This window comes from Rhinolophus sinicus, chromosome 9, assembly GCF_057876585.1.
Source record: "Rhinolophus sinicus isolate RSI-liver-muscle chromosome 9, RSI-T2T, whole genome shotgun sequence".
NCBI classification, from domain to species: Eukaryota; Metazoa; Chordata; class Mammalia; order Chiroptera; family Rhinolophidae; genus Rhinolophus; species Rhinolophus sinicus.
Genome location: NC_142509.1, coordinates 37,035,425 through 37,051,311, shown reverse-complemented (window position 1 = coordinate 37,051,311; position 15,887 = coordinate 37,035,425). Strand labels below are relative to the sequence as shown.

General features: G+C 58.7%; 1 protein-coding gene across 3 annotated transcripts in view; it reads right to left on the bottom strand.

The window, feature by feature from the left end:
- Window positions 1-3,252: 3,252 nt before the first annotated feature.
- Window positions 3,253-15,887, bottom strand: part of RFLNA (refilin A) — a 125,256-nt gene continuing 112,621 nt past the window's right edge. For 2 of the 3 annotated variants that reach the window (XM_074321648.2, XM_074321646.2), the window contains 3 exons: window positions 14,469-14,781; window positions 5,251-5,360; window positions 3,253-4,846 (listed from right to left, as the gene is read on the bottom strand). In XM_074321648.2, the coding sequence (XP_074177749.1) occupies window positions 4,537-4,846; window positions 5,251-5,360; window positions 14,469-14,781 (733 nt within the window). In that variant the 3' untranslated portion in view covers window positions 3,253-4,536. Of the gene's footprint in view, window positions 4,847-5,250; window positions 5,361-14,468; window positions 14,782-15,166; window positions 15,186-15,887 lie in introns of those variants that run through there. The other variant, XM_088801062.1, reaches the window with a different exon arrangement.

The following is a 15,887-nucleotide window of genomic DNA, read 5'->3' as shown; positions in this document are numbered from 1 at the left end:
GGGCCTGGGACCTTTGGGCACTGAGCATTGTGGGAGGGTAGGTCTGAGACGGTGAACCCCATAAGACAGTCTGCAAAGCAGGGGTTCTCTTTTTGTTCAAGTCATGCTACGCCTGGGGGTCCAGTGGTCCTGGAACCCACTGTCACTGTTCCCCAGCCTCTTGGCCCAGGCGGCCCAGGGACAGGCGACCCCAGACACGCAGAGAGGGGCCCGCCTGGCTCAGCCGGCTCGTGAGTAGGCCGTGTGGCACGTCTGACCAAGGAGACAGTGTTTGTTCAGCCTGGAACCAACCTTCCAGTGCTCTGACGGCGTCACCACCAGGATGGCCACAGCCTGGGGGCCATTGCCTCTCACCAGACATGGGACGTCAGCCTTACCTTCAGCATTCCAGAGATGACCCCAGGATTTGGGAGCAGCAGAGTGCTCTGTGCGCTGGAGGCAGAAGTCATCCCTGCCCAACCTCCAAGCTCCAGTGTCTGGGCCGGTCCAGCACCCCGGTTTCCTGGAGTGTAGATTGGGGAGGTCGAGGAAGTGGGGTCTGTATCCTCAGGAGACTGCCCAGCCTCCCTGCACACTCACCCCAAGTTTACCCTCTTAAGTATGTGCCATAAGGCAAAACGATCAGGGGCCTTTGGAGCCACACGGGGCCTGGCTTCCAGGCCTGGCAGTGACATTCCGTGGGACTTTGAGGACGCGCCCTCAGCTTTGTTTTCTCATCTGCAGTGGGCCTCAGGTCCCACTCCAGGGCTCAGCCTGGCCCAGCTGCAGTACTGAGGCTGGCAGGCAGGTGGCAGTGTTGGGCCAGCAAAGGGCCCTGTCCTGGGCAGGATTTGCCTCCACTCAGGGCACAGGCACCTCCACCTGGAGTCTAGGATGGGTCAGGTGGTGCTGGCCACACTACACACCAGGGATTGGCCACGCATGCTGGTGCCACCCAGGAACCCAGGGTCCCATGGCACCTCCCTCAGCTGTGGTCAGACGAGAGTGATACGTGTTTGGGGGTGGGAACAAGTCTTGGCCTGCATGGTCATCTTCACCTGCCGCTTCCCCACCCCCACCGCCCTCCATTTCTGTGGCAGTAGTTCTTGGGGAAGGGTGGGCTGAGTGGAAGGAACCTGTGTGGACAAAGCCTGGGTGGTAAGACCCGGCCACAGACACTTGGGAGCCCGGGGTGGCTGGATGAAAGTCAGTGTGGAGGCCAGGGGTTCTGAGAAGGAAGGTGCTGATACCCAATAAGGCCATTTGCTGGCTTTCTGAAACAGGTGGCGTTGGCTGGCAAGAGTGCTCGATGGGTCATGAGGGAGAAACAGGCCAGGGAGACAGTCCTCCCAGCAGTGAGATTGTGTGAGAGTAACTCAGAGATGCTCGGTGGTTCTGCACCGCACTCAGCTGCGTGGGAGTCGGACGAAGGAAGGAGTAAAGAATGGGTTTGACAGGAACGCAGAGGGACTCTCCGTGGTCTGGCAACTGAGAATCTTATTTGCATAATTTGGGTATCAGTAGGGGTGGTGGGGAGCGTATCCTGGCCATTCTGTTCTTGAGAAAGCTAAGGAAGGTGTGGGGACAGAGTCCCAGAGAGCAGTTTCCAGGCTCTCGCCCTCATGTGGAAAGGTGCTGGCTTGGGTAGTAGATGGCCGTCAGCTGTGACTACTTGGCCATCAGCTGTAACCAGTGAGCCATTAGCCACTGATATAACTGCCGTGGCTACGGTAGGTTGTGGGTTGGTTGGCAGAGAAGCGGACGGCGGATTGCAGATCGTGTGGCTCCTGCTTCCTGTATCTCCAACCCGCCAGCGAGACTATAGTGGTATGACTCCCCTACCCATGGCTCCGTGGGTGTTCCTTTTTGGCCTCACCATGTCCTGTGTTCTTATGCGGGGAGCGGGAGCTGAGACCCTGCATGACAGCAGGTCATGAAAGAAAACCCATTTTACGGCTCCTCCAGGAAGCCTCGGAGTCCAGGTTAATAGGCTGTCCTTCCATGGCAGCGCCTCTGGAGTTAGGCCAGGCCTGCTTCCTCTCAGGGTCACTGTGAGGATTAAATGCGAGAAATGCTGATGGCAGGGCCAGAGTGTCTGCACTCAGAGTAAGTGCCCTCACCCGTCAGCTGCCAGGGTTGCTGTTCTTGTCATTCCTAGAGACGGGACCATCAAGTCCAGAGGGCAGGGCACCTGTATTTGGTGGTCTGCTGAGTTTGAACCCAGACATTGACGGGGTGACAGAGAAGGGGCTGAGGGAGAGGGCCCAGGATGGGTGTTGGGGCCAGAGCTGTCCCACCGACCTGCATAAGTGTTTCTGCTCCTGCTAGAGAGGCGGACGCCTAGCCCTGCCCCCAGGAAGGGTCCCAACTGGGGTCAGTTGCAGCACAGGTTTTATGAGCGTGAATTATCGTCCCAGCAGCCTGGGAAGTCAGACCATGTGCCCATTCTGCAGATGTTGAAAGAAACAGTCACATGCTCTCTTTCCAGCCACAGGGCCCATCCCGTGTCGGGACTTAGTTCCGTAACCTCTCTGGGCCTTATTTAACGCCTCTGGAAAACGGAGCTACAGTAGTGCACCTGTCAGCAGGTCAGGCTGCGAGAATGCACACTGGCGTTTAACACCTGCCTGGGACGTGAGTGCTGTATGAGTTAGCCAGTGAACTTCTGTCATTATTTTATACCCTGCCAGGCAAGGGTTTGGATGCAAGAGGCCACACTGACACTGCCCACTGTACTCCTGTGACCCACCCCCTCAGAGGAAGGGTCCCCCGCAAAAAGCCTCCGTGAAAAGACACACGCCTCACCTGACTCATGGAGGGCATCGTCCCTCAGCTGCTGTCTCCCTAATGGCACTCAACCCAGGATCCCCACAGACCCCTCCAAGGATGTGGATGAGACTGGGAGAAACGTGTAAAGCAGGCCGGGCAGTCTGCTTTGCTGAGGCAGCAGGGGCCCTTCATTCACCGGGCGGGTGTTGGGGGTCTGTCAGTGTGGAGCGCCAGCATTCGGAGTGCAAAGCCAGGATGAGAGTGTCAAAACCCAGATTCCACAGGCCCTCCATGGAATCACCCCCAGCCCCGGGTCCCAGGTGGGGCCTAGGCCTTTCCATTTACCACTGACTCTTGGGTGGAGGCTGTCATACAAGGGTGGGGATGGGGGCACAGGACTCAGCCCTGTGAGCAGAGAGGAGGTACCGTGGCCACCCACAACCAATCTTACCCTCCCCCACCCCCGTGGTATCTGAGGGTCTCAGAAACAGAGGAGGGAGCCTCTTTGGGTTTGGACATTTTATTAAGATAATCAATTCTTATTTCTCTGTTGATCAAAAAGCATCTCTGGAGAGAACACGCACTGTCTGTGTAGATATATAAAAATATATCAGTCATTTTGCCTCTCTGGGACGTGAGCTCCGAGTCCCCCCTTCTCACCTGCATGAGGGCACTAAAGCCTCAACCCTTGCCCTGTCTGGGGGGGGTGGGTGGTGAGCAGGGGAGTGGCGGGGCAAGCCCCCTACCCACTAGGTCCATTCAGGTCTGGGGGCATTCCCACAGACACCGCGGGGGCTTCTGGGGCATTTGTCCCAGGCAGCAGCAGGCTTGAACCCCCAACCCCAGCGTGTCCTGGCTGGTCTTCCTCTCGTGACATCACACATGCGAGGTAAACCTTGCAGCACTGTCACTGTAGAATCACCTTTTTTACGTTACAGGTGGCCCGGCCCCCCACAGTATCTCTTTAAGCTGACAGCTGAGCCCAGGCCTCAGGCAGGAGACATTTCCAGAGAGTTTGAACGCCTCCCCTTGACACCTGGCACCAAGGCTCTGACGTCGGAGAGTCCTGCAGGCTTGGGTGAACAGAGGGGGTGGACAACAGGGACGCCCTGCCGCTGAGGCTCCGACACAGAGCTCGGAGGTCTCAGTTTAGATGGGCTGTGCCCTAAATCTTCCCCACTGGGACAGAGGATGCTGGGACAGCTAAGGCAAGGTCTTTTCCAGGCTGTACACCCCCACCCCCACCCCCATATAACCAACAGCAGCATCCAGCCTTTGTCCATCCCACCTCCAGGCCTAACGTTCACCAGGGGGTGCCCAGTCATGGCCCTTGGCCTGGGTCTCTCGGTGCCAAGCTGCACACATTTGAAAGGCCCACTTGCAAATACCCCTTTCTGGGAGCCGTGGGTGTCTGGATGGCAACCTCTGCTCACACAGCCTGGGAGCCAGGCCACCAGCCCTGGCCAGATGGGGTGGTAGGGTGTCAGGAGCTGCAGGAGGCCCCCCAGCCAAGGCTCCTTCTCTCGCTGCCCCTGGGGGCGGCTGCCACCTAGCTGCATGGCCCCCGCCCTCTGCTCTCCAGAGAGCCACGGCCAGGCTGCTTTGCCTCTTTACAGCCTAATAAAATCCATACATTTACCAACTCTGCCATGCTGGACCCATCCGGCTGCAGGCCAGGCCCGCGGGTCCCCACCCCCCTCCTGCCCCGGCTCCAGGCCCACCCCTGGAGTCCATGGTCCTTTGGAGCATCCAGGGCTCCCTCCGGGTCACTTGGGAGCGCCCGCCCCGTCAGAGCGCCGTGGGCTGGCACAGCTGCAGCTGCACGCTGGAGGTGAACCAGCGGCTGGGCCGGCCCAGGCTGCACTGCAGGGTGGTGCGGAAGCTGCTGCGCGCGCGCTTGGGGAAGATGATGGTGGTGCTGCGGTAGTGCAGGGCGCGCGGGCGCGGCTCCAGGGTCAGCTGGCTCCGGTAGTTACGCCACGTGCAGTTGGGCGCCGCCACGATGGTCTCGCTGTAGGCCGTGACCGTGGGCACGGGCGCGTAGAAGACGTTGTCACGGAAGTGCTTCTCCGAGGCGTACTTGACCTCCGAGTTGCAGCTGGGGGGGGGGGGGGCGGGGTGAGCCCAGGGTCGGGCAGCCTATCACCGCCCCTCCCACTGGGCTGGCGGCTCCGGCCCCGTGACCGTGAAAAGGGGGCCGCAGCAGAACTCAAACATGTGGCCTGGACACCGGAAACGTCAAGGCCAAAGGTCAAAGAAGGGCCGAGGGTCTGTGCCCGCTTCGAGTGGGCGAGAGATGGGGTGCCTGAGTGCAGCACGTGACCCTGGCTGGCTCCTACTGGGGTAAAAATAGGCCCTAACAGGACATTTTGGGACAGTGGACCAAACTGGACTCTGCAGCGTGGGTTGGGTTCCTGGGACGAGCAGACCAGAGGGGCAGCTGCCAGGGAGGGGTCGCCTGCTGAACCCCCAGGGTCCAGACCAGCCCGAAGCCCCACTCACCGGATCTCGTGTGCGGGTTCCGGATTTACCGCGATGCCCTCACCGAAGAAGACCGGCAGCATCCGGGGCCTCATCTCCAGCGCGGGGGCGTTCGGGGGGAGGGGCGGAGGCTGCGGGGAGAGCCACGGACGCGACACGGGGTTACTTTGGTACTGTGACCTCCGCTCCCCCTGGGTGCAAGACGGCCACCCCCAGCCTCCCAGCCCCAGCCCGTTGCCCCTCTGCCCAGGCCCACTCCACAGACACAGATCTCCCACAGGAGCGGTCCACCCAACGCGGGGAACCGGCTGCTCTTCATTGTCTCTGCGCCCCCCTCATCATTAAGTGCTCTCTGTTCCCCTCCCACAGTGTCCCAGGAAAATCTCCATCTGTCACTCGATGGTCCTGCACTGACAGTAAGCCCACGGGGGGACCCAGAAAAGCAAATGTTAGAAATCTGCCAGGTGATGGGAGGGCTCCGTCTGAGACCTCGCTTTTGGCAGCCTCCTCAGGGACCACACAGGACTCCATCCCACAATTCACCCCCGTCCTTAAGTCAGAAACATCCTGAACCCCTCCACAAGCCGGGTGGTGAGCTGGGGTCCTCCCCGGTCCTCACACCGGGGAGCCCTCAGCTTTCTCTTGTTTTCACTTCTGTGTGGCTACCCTGGATGCTTAATACCGAGCTGTCATCAGCTAGGTCCAGCTCTCTGCCTTTCACTCTCGTGGTGGGAAACCCCCTTCCCATTCCCCCTGGCAGGGTGCGGGGGGCATGGTGACTGCTGCCTGGGGCGCACGTGTCACCTCCTGGCCTGTGATTCTCCAGAGCTCCCTCTTCCTTCTGGCACATCATTCAAGGTGGTGGCTCTGTCACCAGCCTTAGACCCTCGGTTCCTCCAAAGGGCACAGCCCCCAGGCCTCCTCACGAGGGCCAGCCCCCCTCTCCACGAGCCTCCTGGGCTTTAAAGTGGGGCAACAGGAGCACCCACCACACAGGCTTCAGTGAAGACTGAGTCAGAGGGTATAGTGTGTGCACAGCCCACTCAGTAAGTGCTGGAAAAAGCTGGCTTGTGTCAGGGGTCCTCCTTTTCAGGAAGGCCCGGGGTGTGGGTGTGGGTTCTCCCTGGAGAGAGGTACAATCCACACTCGTTGGACCTTGAAATAATACTGCTCCCACCTTCCAGAAGCAAGCACACATCATCTCAGGAGACTGAATTAAAAAAAAAAAAAAAGCCACAAGATTCAGACGCTTCAGCACTCTGTGCGTCTCCCCTCCGCGGCACTGATCCCAGCTGCAAAAGCCCATGACGACCTTTGTAGAACCAACACTCTCTCCAAAAGATGCTTCCCAAACGTGCGCAGGTGTCTGCTGAGCACCTACTGTGCGCCAGACCCATGTGGGTGAGACGAGGTACAGAGCCTCCCAGGGCTCTTCTTGTTCAAGAGGGGGTGACGTGTGGCCAATGAAGAGTTGAGAGGAAGGTACAGGCACGTGAGGGGATGTGAACACGGGTGCTAAGTTACTTGGAGGAGTTTCTTCTCTCCAGACAGGTGGAAGGGCTAGAGGGAGAGAGAGGCAGCCTGTACTGGTTTTAACCACCCGCATTCCCCAAGGAGTCATTCCCAAGCTCACAGGAGGACTTCTTTGAGAGGCAAATCCCCAGGTGCCTTTCTCCAGGGTCCATCCAGGCTAAAGAAACTGCCGAATGAACCCCTGACACCGCCAGAGTGGACCTTCAGGCCAACGTGACACCAGCTTCATTCCGGCCGGATCTCTCCCCAGTTGGCCGCCAGCACAGGGGACAAGGCTCATTTCACAGGCTGGCCAGGAAGCTGGGGCTCTGGGCACCATTTTCCAAAGGGCCCCAGTGGAAAAACAGTTCAAGTCCGCCTGTGCTGGAAGCACCGCACAGGAGATATGAGAGGCCAGTGAGAACCCAGACGCAGGCTGGCATCCAGCGAGCCCAGTGGCGAGACAGCTCCGGAAGTCGCCGCCAAGGCCCAAGGACGCCCCCAAGGGCCCCAGGGCTAGACACGAAGGGAAGACAGGGGCAGCCACCGGGCTTCCGGAGCTCAGAGCTGATTCTTTCTGGCCGCAGGGTTGTTGAAACAGCACAACAGCAGTGTGGACCCATGGCACTCAGCCAGCCAGAGAGTAGGCATGGAAAGCGCTCGTCACAGCCAAGAAGGCACACGGCGGGCCCTGGCAGGACGACCTTCCAGCCACACGGGAGCAAGCCACTCCTCAAAGACTGGGTCACATTCGGATGGGAGCCACCAGGGTAGGAAGGGTAGGGAGGGGCTCACACGCCCCCCCCCCCCACACACACACAGCCAGTGGCCCTGCTGCTGCTCTGCTGGTCAGGGAGCCGCCTGGAGGAAGGAAGTCCCCAAGAGGCCAGCTCCCCTCAGCCCACGACCAGGGTGGCCACACCCCAGCTCTTTCCCCAAAAGCCCAGGTTCTTGTTCCTGTCTGAAGAGAACCTGTGGAGGACCACTGGGCCGGCTGTTCACAGGCCATCAGTTTTCGCATCTGTGTAGCCCACAGCACGGGCCTGGGAGCCTGTCAGGGAGGCCGGAGGTGCTGCCCAGCCAGCGTCCCCTCAGTCCCCTTGCAGCTCTGGGATGAAAGGGCAGCAGAAGAATAGTGAATTCCAGGCACAGACAAGCTGAGAGCTGGAGGCTCAACCTCCCCGCCCCAGGATGGCAGCCCCAGCCCCCAGCACGGGAGAGCCCTCTTGTAGCATGGGGGCCCTCCGGCTCCCTGGTCTCCTGGGCAGGCAGCGGTGTGTGTGGGGACTAGGGCCCAGAGAGGGAGCAGGGTTCAGAGGACAGGCTGCCGCCAGCCCCACCCACCTTGCCCAGTGATTCATGGGCCTTCCCTGAGGATAAATACTCGCTGGCGGCTGGAAGTAAAAATACACACGGGCGTTTGGCACGTTCCCCCTTCCTGGCTGCTGGGCGGGCACGGCCCACAGGACGCAGAGAGAGATAACCGCTCTGTTGTAAGAGAGCTCTGTGCCACTCGGTGACGGCCCAGCCCAAGGGTCCTGGCCTGGCTGGCAGGGACACAGAGGGACAGTACAGCGGTGTTTGTGCCCAGCCTGGGTGACATAGGAGGCCCACAGCTGCCAAAGCCACGTGTGGCCCACAGAACGGTGAACCTTCCGTTCAACCAGCAAGTCACAAGCCCTCGGACTGGCAAGAAGAGGGGTCCAGGGCACCCACTGCTGCTACCGGAGAGAGAGACCACCACAGAGACTCCACCCTGGCATGGGGGATGGGTGTCCTTGCCAAAGCCACATGGAGGCTTGTACCTGCTAAAAGGGCCTCACTGGCCGGTGATGGCTTCTGTTGCAATTGGCATTAAACTCAACTATCTTCTACTTGTATTTGGGATTTGAGACCAAAAGCTCACATGCTAGTCTGAGGTTGACCTTGACCATCATCCACAAGGAAAGTTATCCAAGGAAGAGACCTTGAGGAATTCTCACCCTTCTTATGAAAGACCTTACATGTTGGTGGCAAATCCTGGGGCAGAGGGAGGCGTTCCTTAGACTTGTTGCCCTCCTCCAACAGGGCACAGCAGGGCAGCCGAACGGGGCCTGGCTGGGGAGCCCAAGAGACCCCGAATGGAGCGGGCCTCTCCCTGGAGAGCCACTGGGCATCATGGGCCCAACACAGACCCCACAAGCCAGGGTCTGACACCCAAGGCAGCGAAACTGAGCAAACACCAACGTTGGATTGGAGGCAGGGCTCAGGGACAGGCCTGTGCCCAGAGACAGGCCAGATGGACCCAAGAGAGCAGGAGGGTGGTGGGTTGGCTTGTGATCGCCACAAAGACACATAACCTGGGGATGTGACTCTATTTAGAAAGAAGGTCTTTGCAGATGTGATCAAGTGAGGATGAAGGCCTGCTGGATTAGGGAGGGCCCTGAATCCAATGACTGGGGTCCTTATAAGAGGGAAATCTGGACGCAGGACACAGAGGGAGAGGTCCTGTGATGACCGGGCAGACACTGGATGATGCGTCTACAAGCGTGGGACACCGACGACTGCCAGCCGCCACCAGGAGCAGGAGCAGACACACGGGATGGACACTCCCCAGAGCCGTCGGGGGGAGCCCGGCCCTGCCCCTGCCCTCATGTGTGACTTCTGGCTCCAGAACTGTGAGAGAATGAATTTCTCTTGTTTTAACCCACCAAGTTTCTGACTGTTACGGCAGCCCAAGGACAGGTGCCTGCCAGCCAATGAGAGGGGGACTGAGGGCTCGGGGTGGGGCCTCCCACTTCCCTGAAGACTCAGAGCCCTGTCACCCCCACATACATCCCACAATGACTGGGCAGCCTCCCAGAAAGTGACCTGCTTTCTGTGCACCAAGAATAACCTGCCCACACGCTGCTCTCACCAAAGGCCTGGTCTGCTGCAGGGGTCAAATGTCCCCTCATTCGCTGTCACTTAAAGAGGGATTGGGGGTCTGTGTACCACCTTCCCGGCCTGGAGGCCAAGAGTGCGAAGGGCAAGAGCACAGAACACGCTGCCCTCGGAGAGTCCCTGTCAGTTTCCGCGCGGTGGCATTTCCCAGGAAGGTGTCTCCTGCTTATTCCCTCGTCTCCAGAGCACCTGCAAGGGTGTAGCCTGTCTGTCTACTTTTCACACCATAGCTACAGAGAGAGCTGAATTTCTCAGACAGGTAAGCCTACCACAGCGATGTGGGGCTGTCAGAGACGTCGCTGAGTTTCCACTGGAGGCCAGTTCATCCAGGATTAAGCAGATGGGCTGAAAGGAGGTGCCAGTGTTTCTGGCTTTTCTTTTCCTCTCTCTCTCACAGCCTCCCTTTCTGCAAACTTGCTCCTCCCACCTGGGCCTGACACACCTGGCTCTCTCTCACCTGAGCTTGCTCAGACACCTTCTCTGGTCAGGGACACACCTGGGAGCCTACAAGGGGGCAATGGGGGATGACTCCTCAGTCCACCTGTCGGTCCATCGGTCCATCCATCCATCCATCCATCCATCCATCCACCCACCCACTTATCCATCTATCCATCCATGTATTTATCTGTCCATCTGTTCATCCATCCATCCATGCCTCCCAATCCCAGGCACTAACTCCCAAAATCCCTAACTCCCTTCCCTCTCCTGCCCTATCCTTGGTTTTACCCTCACAGACCAGAAACAGAGAAATGAGAAAATCCAGGATCCTGGGGTGCAGGGAGAGGGGGGCGTAACAGTCCAAATCCTAAGATGTGGCTGTGACCATGGGCATCCCTAGGAGATTTTCAAAGATGGGGCTATGACACCCCACTCCCCACTACCACTCCTCCCTAAACTTGGCCCCCAGGGCTTCTCTCAGAACCAGGGTCCAGGGGACCAGCATTTCATCCTTAGGGACATTTCCAAGTGCGTCACTCAGAAACACATTCAACCTCCAAAGAGCCCCAGCAGATCGGATGGGGGTAATAGGAGCAACGCCGGATAGAGCCCAGGTCACCGGCTGCTAGAGAACCCCATCTCCACATCTGAGGGGTGACAGCTCAGACCGTCACCTCCCAACACCACTCCACAGCGGGCTGAGTCCTTCATCTGCCACACATATGACATCTGTCCACTTCTCACCCACTCCAGTGGTGGCTGCTCCTCAAATGTGCACCCCAGGAAACTCGGCTGGAGATCCCCAATGCTATTTGTGGCCACCCTGGGGGCAGTAAGGTAGGGTGGGGTTGGTTCCCCTAACTGCCCTGTTAGCTCGGGACACGGGCGTCTGCTGCACACACCCACTCACCCTGACAGGCAGCAGGGCCCCTCTCCCAACGGTGCACCCCCAAAACCCACAGCTCGGCCAGGCGACAGGGAGGAGGGAGGGCAGGGTCCGGCACAGACAGCACCTTGTATGCCTCGCCCCACTGGGCTTAAATATTTGTGAAATGAGTTGCCGCTGACAGGCAAACCCCTCCTGGCCCAGCTGGCAGCCTTGGCTGCCCAGTGTCCTGCAGGAGAGCCAGCCCCACCTTGGAGGAGCCAAGCCCTACACAGATGCTGTTCCTCATGGGCATCTCTCAGGCAAGTCTGATTTGGGTTTCTAATATGGGGTGTGTGACAGTTCATGGTGCCTTTAAAAAAAACCAAAAGCAGTCACAAGTACATTTTTAAAAGACCGAATGGAATTTTACCTTCTGGCCTCAGCTTGGCCTCCAGGCCCCTGCTCTGGCCCCTGCCGGCCTCCTTGCTGCTCCTCAAACACGTCTACCTCGTTCCTGCCTCAGGACCTTTGCACTTGCCATTCTCTTGGACTGGTGCACACTTCAGCCCTATAACCATCAAGTCCACTCCCTCCTTTTTTTCTAGCTTCTATTCAACGTCACTTTCCTGACCACCCTCTCTAAAGCAGCTCCACCCTCAGCCAGCTTCTTGTCTTAAGGGCCCTTATCAATCCACGTGGTATTGGGTCCCACTAGAAGGCCGTGCCATGACGGCAGGGACCTTAAACATCTTGTCCCCTGCTGTGTCACCCACAGTCCAAAATAGTGCAAGGCATACACTAGGTGCTCAGTAAGTACTGGTGGGTGAATGTCTGATTCCCACATCTGCATGGGTTTGGGAATCACCAATATTACTGTCTTTATACTCCAAAGAACAAGCAAGAAAAGCCATGGTCGAGGCGGGGCGGGGGTTCATTCACACCTAGCCTAGTCCCTAGTGCCTTTTTTGTCTTGGGCAGGGCTATCTCCCAGCCACCAGACACCCGGGACAATGGGGTATTGTCCAGAACATAAGTCCAGCTTATTAAAACAAAGTGAGGGGGGAATGGGCAAATTTAACACGTAGTCCAGCATAATAAATAGGGTGACAAGCTGGTGGAGACCCCAGGGCTGGGGTTTGGGGACAGAACTGCCTTTCAACCCCCTGGCTGGGGTGTGTGCCACCAGTTTTGATGGGGGTAGGGGGGAGGGAATGCTGAGAATTGGGTGTCAGAACAAAGATAACTACCCAGGGCGAAGCCGGCTGAAACCCAGACCCTTATGGTCTGACCCAGGACGCTAGGGAGGTGCCAGAGGAGGTCTGGCCCTGCGGCCACCAGTCTCTGCTTGGGCATCTGAAACCACGGGCTCTTAGAGGCAGGACAGCTTTCTGTCCCCTTCCCGAGGTCAGAGGGTGAGGCTTCGCCTGCTTCTACACCTGAAAACTGTTCTCCGTGAGTCATCAGCGAGCAGGGTGTTGTTAAACGCGGGATTAGGGAAGAGGGACTGGAGTTAACGGGGAGGCGGGGCATCCTGCCACTCAGTAACTAACGGGCATGTGGGCGGGGCCCCAGCTGCAGGGCCCGGGGCTTAGGAGAGGTTGCCCATGGCAACCATTGCCTCTCTTTTTATTAAAAGCAGCATCTCAAGATGCCATAGGTTCACGGGCATTTTTGTTTTTTAATTAGAAAAAGAAAAATCCCACACAGGTAGTTAATTAGCTCCACAGCGAAAAGTGGCATAATAGAAAGTCTAGGGTAGAGACTCTGCAGTCAGATTCCTGTGTTCCGTTCCAGCCAGGCCACTTACCAGCTGGGTGACTTGAGCAAATCAATAACCTCTGTACCTCAGCTTCCCCCTCTGGAAAATGGAAGTAATAAGAGTGCATCCTTCATTGGAATATGGTGAAAATTAAATGAGTTGATGCATGTGTAGGGTTTAGGACAGTACCTGGCATGCGTAAGGGCTGTCTACACAGATCGTTACCTGTGCAGAAATAGCCCCAGGTTTTGCCAAGTTAAAAGATCAGGGACAGCACGGTTCCATCCCTAGCATCTAGTTAGCAAGGAAAGGAAAGAAAATACAATCAGCTGGAACAGCCAAGCCAAGTAAGCCGGGCATACGGGCTGGCCTGGCAGGCAGGGAAAGCATTCAGAAAACCCTCTTTAAGGAGGATTCTGGGTCATCTAAACAACAAAGAGGAAGACTGGTTTCATGTCCCTTCTCTCTGAGACCCGTTGTGTAAGACACCACAGGGACTGACTCCAAGATACCCTCCATGCAACTGTGCCAATCCGAGACTTCCAGGATGGCTGGCCAGTTCCCACTGCAGGATCAATGTAAATGCAAACAGCCTCAGTCACCTGGAAATCCTCAAAGCCTCATCCTACCACCAGCCCCCAAAAGAGACCAAAATGCAAATTCGCCGCAGGATTTTGGTCTAAGACAGCAGATCCCAAACTTGCCTGCACATTAGAAATACGTGGGGAAGTTTTAAAAATCCTGACGTCCAGATCACAGCCTGTACCAACTAAATGAGAAAGTCTGGGGGTATGGGGCGGGCATGGGTAGTTTGTGAAGGTCTCAGATACTCTTAATGCCAAGTCAAGTTTGGGACCCACTGGACCAAGGAGCAAGGGAGGCACCAATGAAATTCTTGTCATTATCTTGAGGCAAGGGGACCGTTCCTTTCCGATTTTCAGCTGGGGGAGGCATTTACTGCCCTGTGAGGTACCAGGTGGCATCGCGGTGCAGACACGTACACCAGGCAGAGAAGAACTTCAACGTGCAGAGTGGGCAAATAAATGCCACAGGGGTTGTTAGCAACCTCCAGAAGGAACAGGACTCCCCCCAGGTCTTGCTCCTGCCTGCGGGGGCACCCAGTCTCAGCTCAGCCACCAGGCCACCTGCAGGTCCCCCTAAGTCTGGCGGGAGACAAACTCGTGAGGCTCCTAAGTGGGCGTCCAGCCTTGCCCAGGCATCACCTCAGCTCCACGGCAATATCCCTCACCATCCCAGGAAAGAAAGGTTTCTGTCTGGGTTTGGTTTGAAAAAAAAGAAGAAGAAAAGGGTTTCACGTTGGGGGGTGGGGTGGGCGAACAGTGAACAGGGAACCGGGTCAGAAGCAGCGAAGGACCTGGGTACCCAGAGAGGTCTGTTCTGCTTGGGCGTGGATTCAAGGCCACTTAGCCAGGGGCCAACTTCTCTGGGAATTTCGGGCAGCCCTTCAGCCCTGCCCTTTCGCTGACAGTCCGAAGAGTCACTCATTGAGAGGCCCATGGCAGGGAGCCGTCTGCAGGTCGGGCCAGGCGGGACCACCACGCTCTGCGTGCCCTGGACCCCACCTGGGAGCGTTGCTGTCACTGGGCCACCTTCTGGCTGGAGGGGTGCGTGTGTGGGAGGAACCCAGTCCTGGCTTCTGAGGTACCGCGTCTGGGGCGCAGTGAGCACAGACCCTTGCCCGCATTTCTCCCCCACCTCCTGCCCTGTTCCCGCGCTTACCGCTCTGGCCTCGCCAGGTCCGGGGAGCTCCGAGGAGGCTCCGGCGCCCCCCGCGCGGGCGTCGAGGATGCCAGGCGCCAGGGAGTAGAAGGGCGGGCTGGGGCTGGGGCTGGGGGGCAGCCCGGAGTCGGGGCTGTCCAGCAGGCCCTCCCGGCTCTGCTCCTTGAGGCTCTCCTCCATGCCCTGCAGGTGCAGGTGGCCCACCATGTCTAGGGGGCGCGGGGCGCAGGCCCCCGGCTCCTCGGGGGGCTCCTCCACCGCGCTCCGGGGCCCGGGGCGGGCGGTGGCGGGGCGAGGGCTGCGCGCCCGGGACCTGTGGGCAGAGCCGAGAGGCTGCGCGTCAGGCCCGTCGTCCCCGCGCCCCCCGCTCCCCGAGGCCGCCCGGGAGGGGCCGCGGTCGGGCTCCCGGCTCCGCGCTGCCACGCCGGGCCTGCCGCCCGCCCGCCCGCCCGCCGCCCTCCGCTGCTCGCGGCCCGCCCAGCCCCGGCGCACGCCGCCGCCCGGCCCTCTCCGCACCTTCCCGGCCCGCGCCTCCTTTTCTAGGCGCCGCCTCCTCCTCCCTTCTCTCCCCTCCCCCGGCCGGCCCGCCCTGGTCTGCGCCCCGGGGACTCCCACCCAGGCGAGGCCGGCGGCAAATGAGGGTTTTCTATGTGCCCCCCACTTGGCAAAAAGACCCCATGGAGCCACCAAGGGGTGACCTGTCCGGTGTCCAAGTCACTCCAAGCAATAGGAGGAGGAATAGTCAAGTTTGATGTGGCCACTCCAGGTTTTCTCCATCTCGCCCAAGTCCCAATAAAAGAATCCTTTAGAAGACCTGTAACTTACAATGGGGGGGCGGGGGGACAAGCTGTCTAAATTCTAGCCAGGCCTCAAGGCCTGCGCCTCAGCGCCTCTTTTTCCAGCGGGAATGCCCATCCCTTTGTTTATGTCCACACGCCCACCACTGGCCCTGGGTACTTGTGTCTCCCTTATCCCATTATCGGGGTTCTCGTCAGGCCTGTGGGTGGTAAGCACTGGGTAGCAATGGGAGGAGGGGGGAGTCATTAGAAACATTTCCTGGAATCTTCTAGCATCTGGCTGTTTCCCCAAAATCATCCAGACAGGTTCTTGCTCACTGACAAGGGTCTCTCCATTGTCCCCTCTTTTCCTTCTTCTCAAGGGAGAAGGGCACTTGCTCCCCTTTCTTTCAATGACTGAAGGGGATCCTGCATTTCCAGCTCCCTCCCACCCACACAGACACCCCCACCCCCACCATCAGGGATCCAGCCCATCACTGGGAAAGCAGGGAATCCCGGCTGCTTGCAGGGTGCTGTGAAAGCAGCTGGGATATGGGGGAGGCAAATAGTCCAGGGAAGGGACCAGGAAGGGGTGGCAGTGTGAACAGATACACCAGTCACGCTGGTTCACGCCCTCACTGTG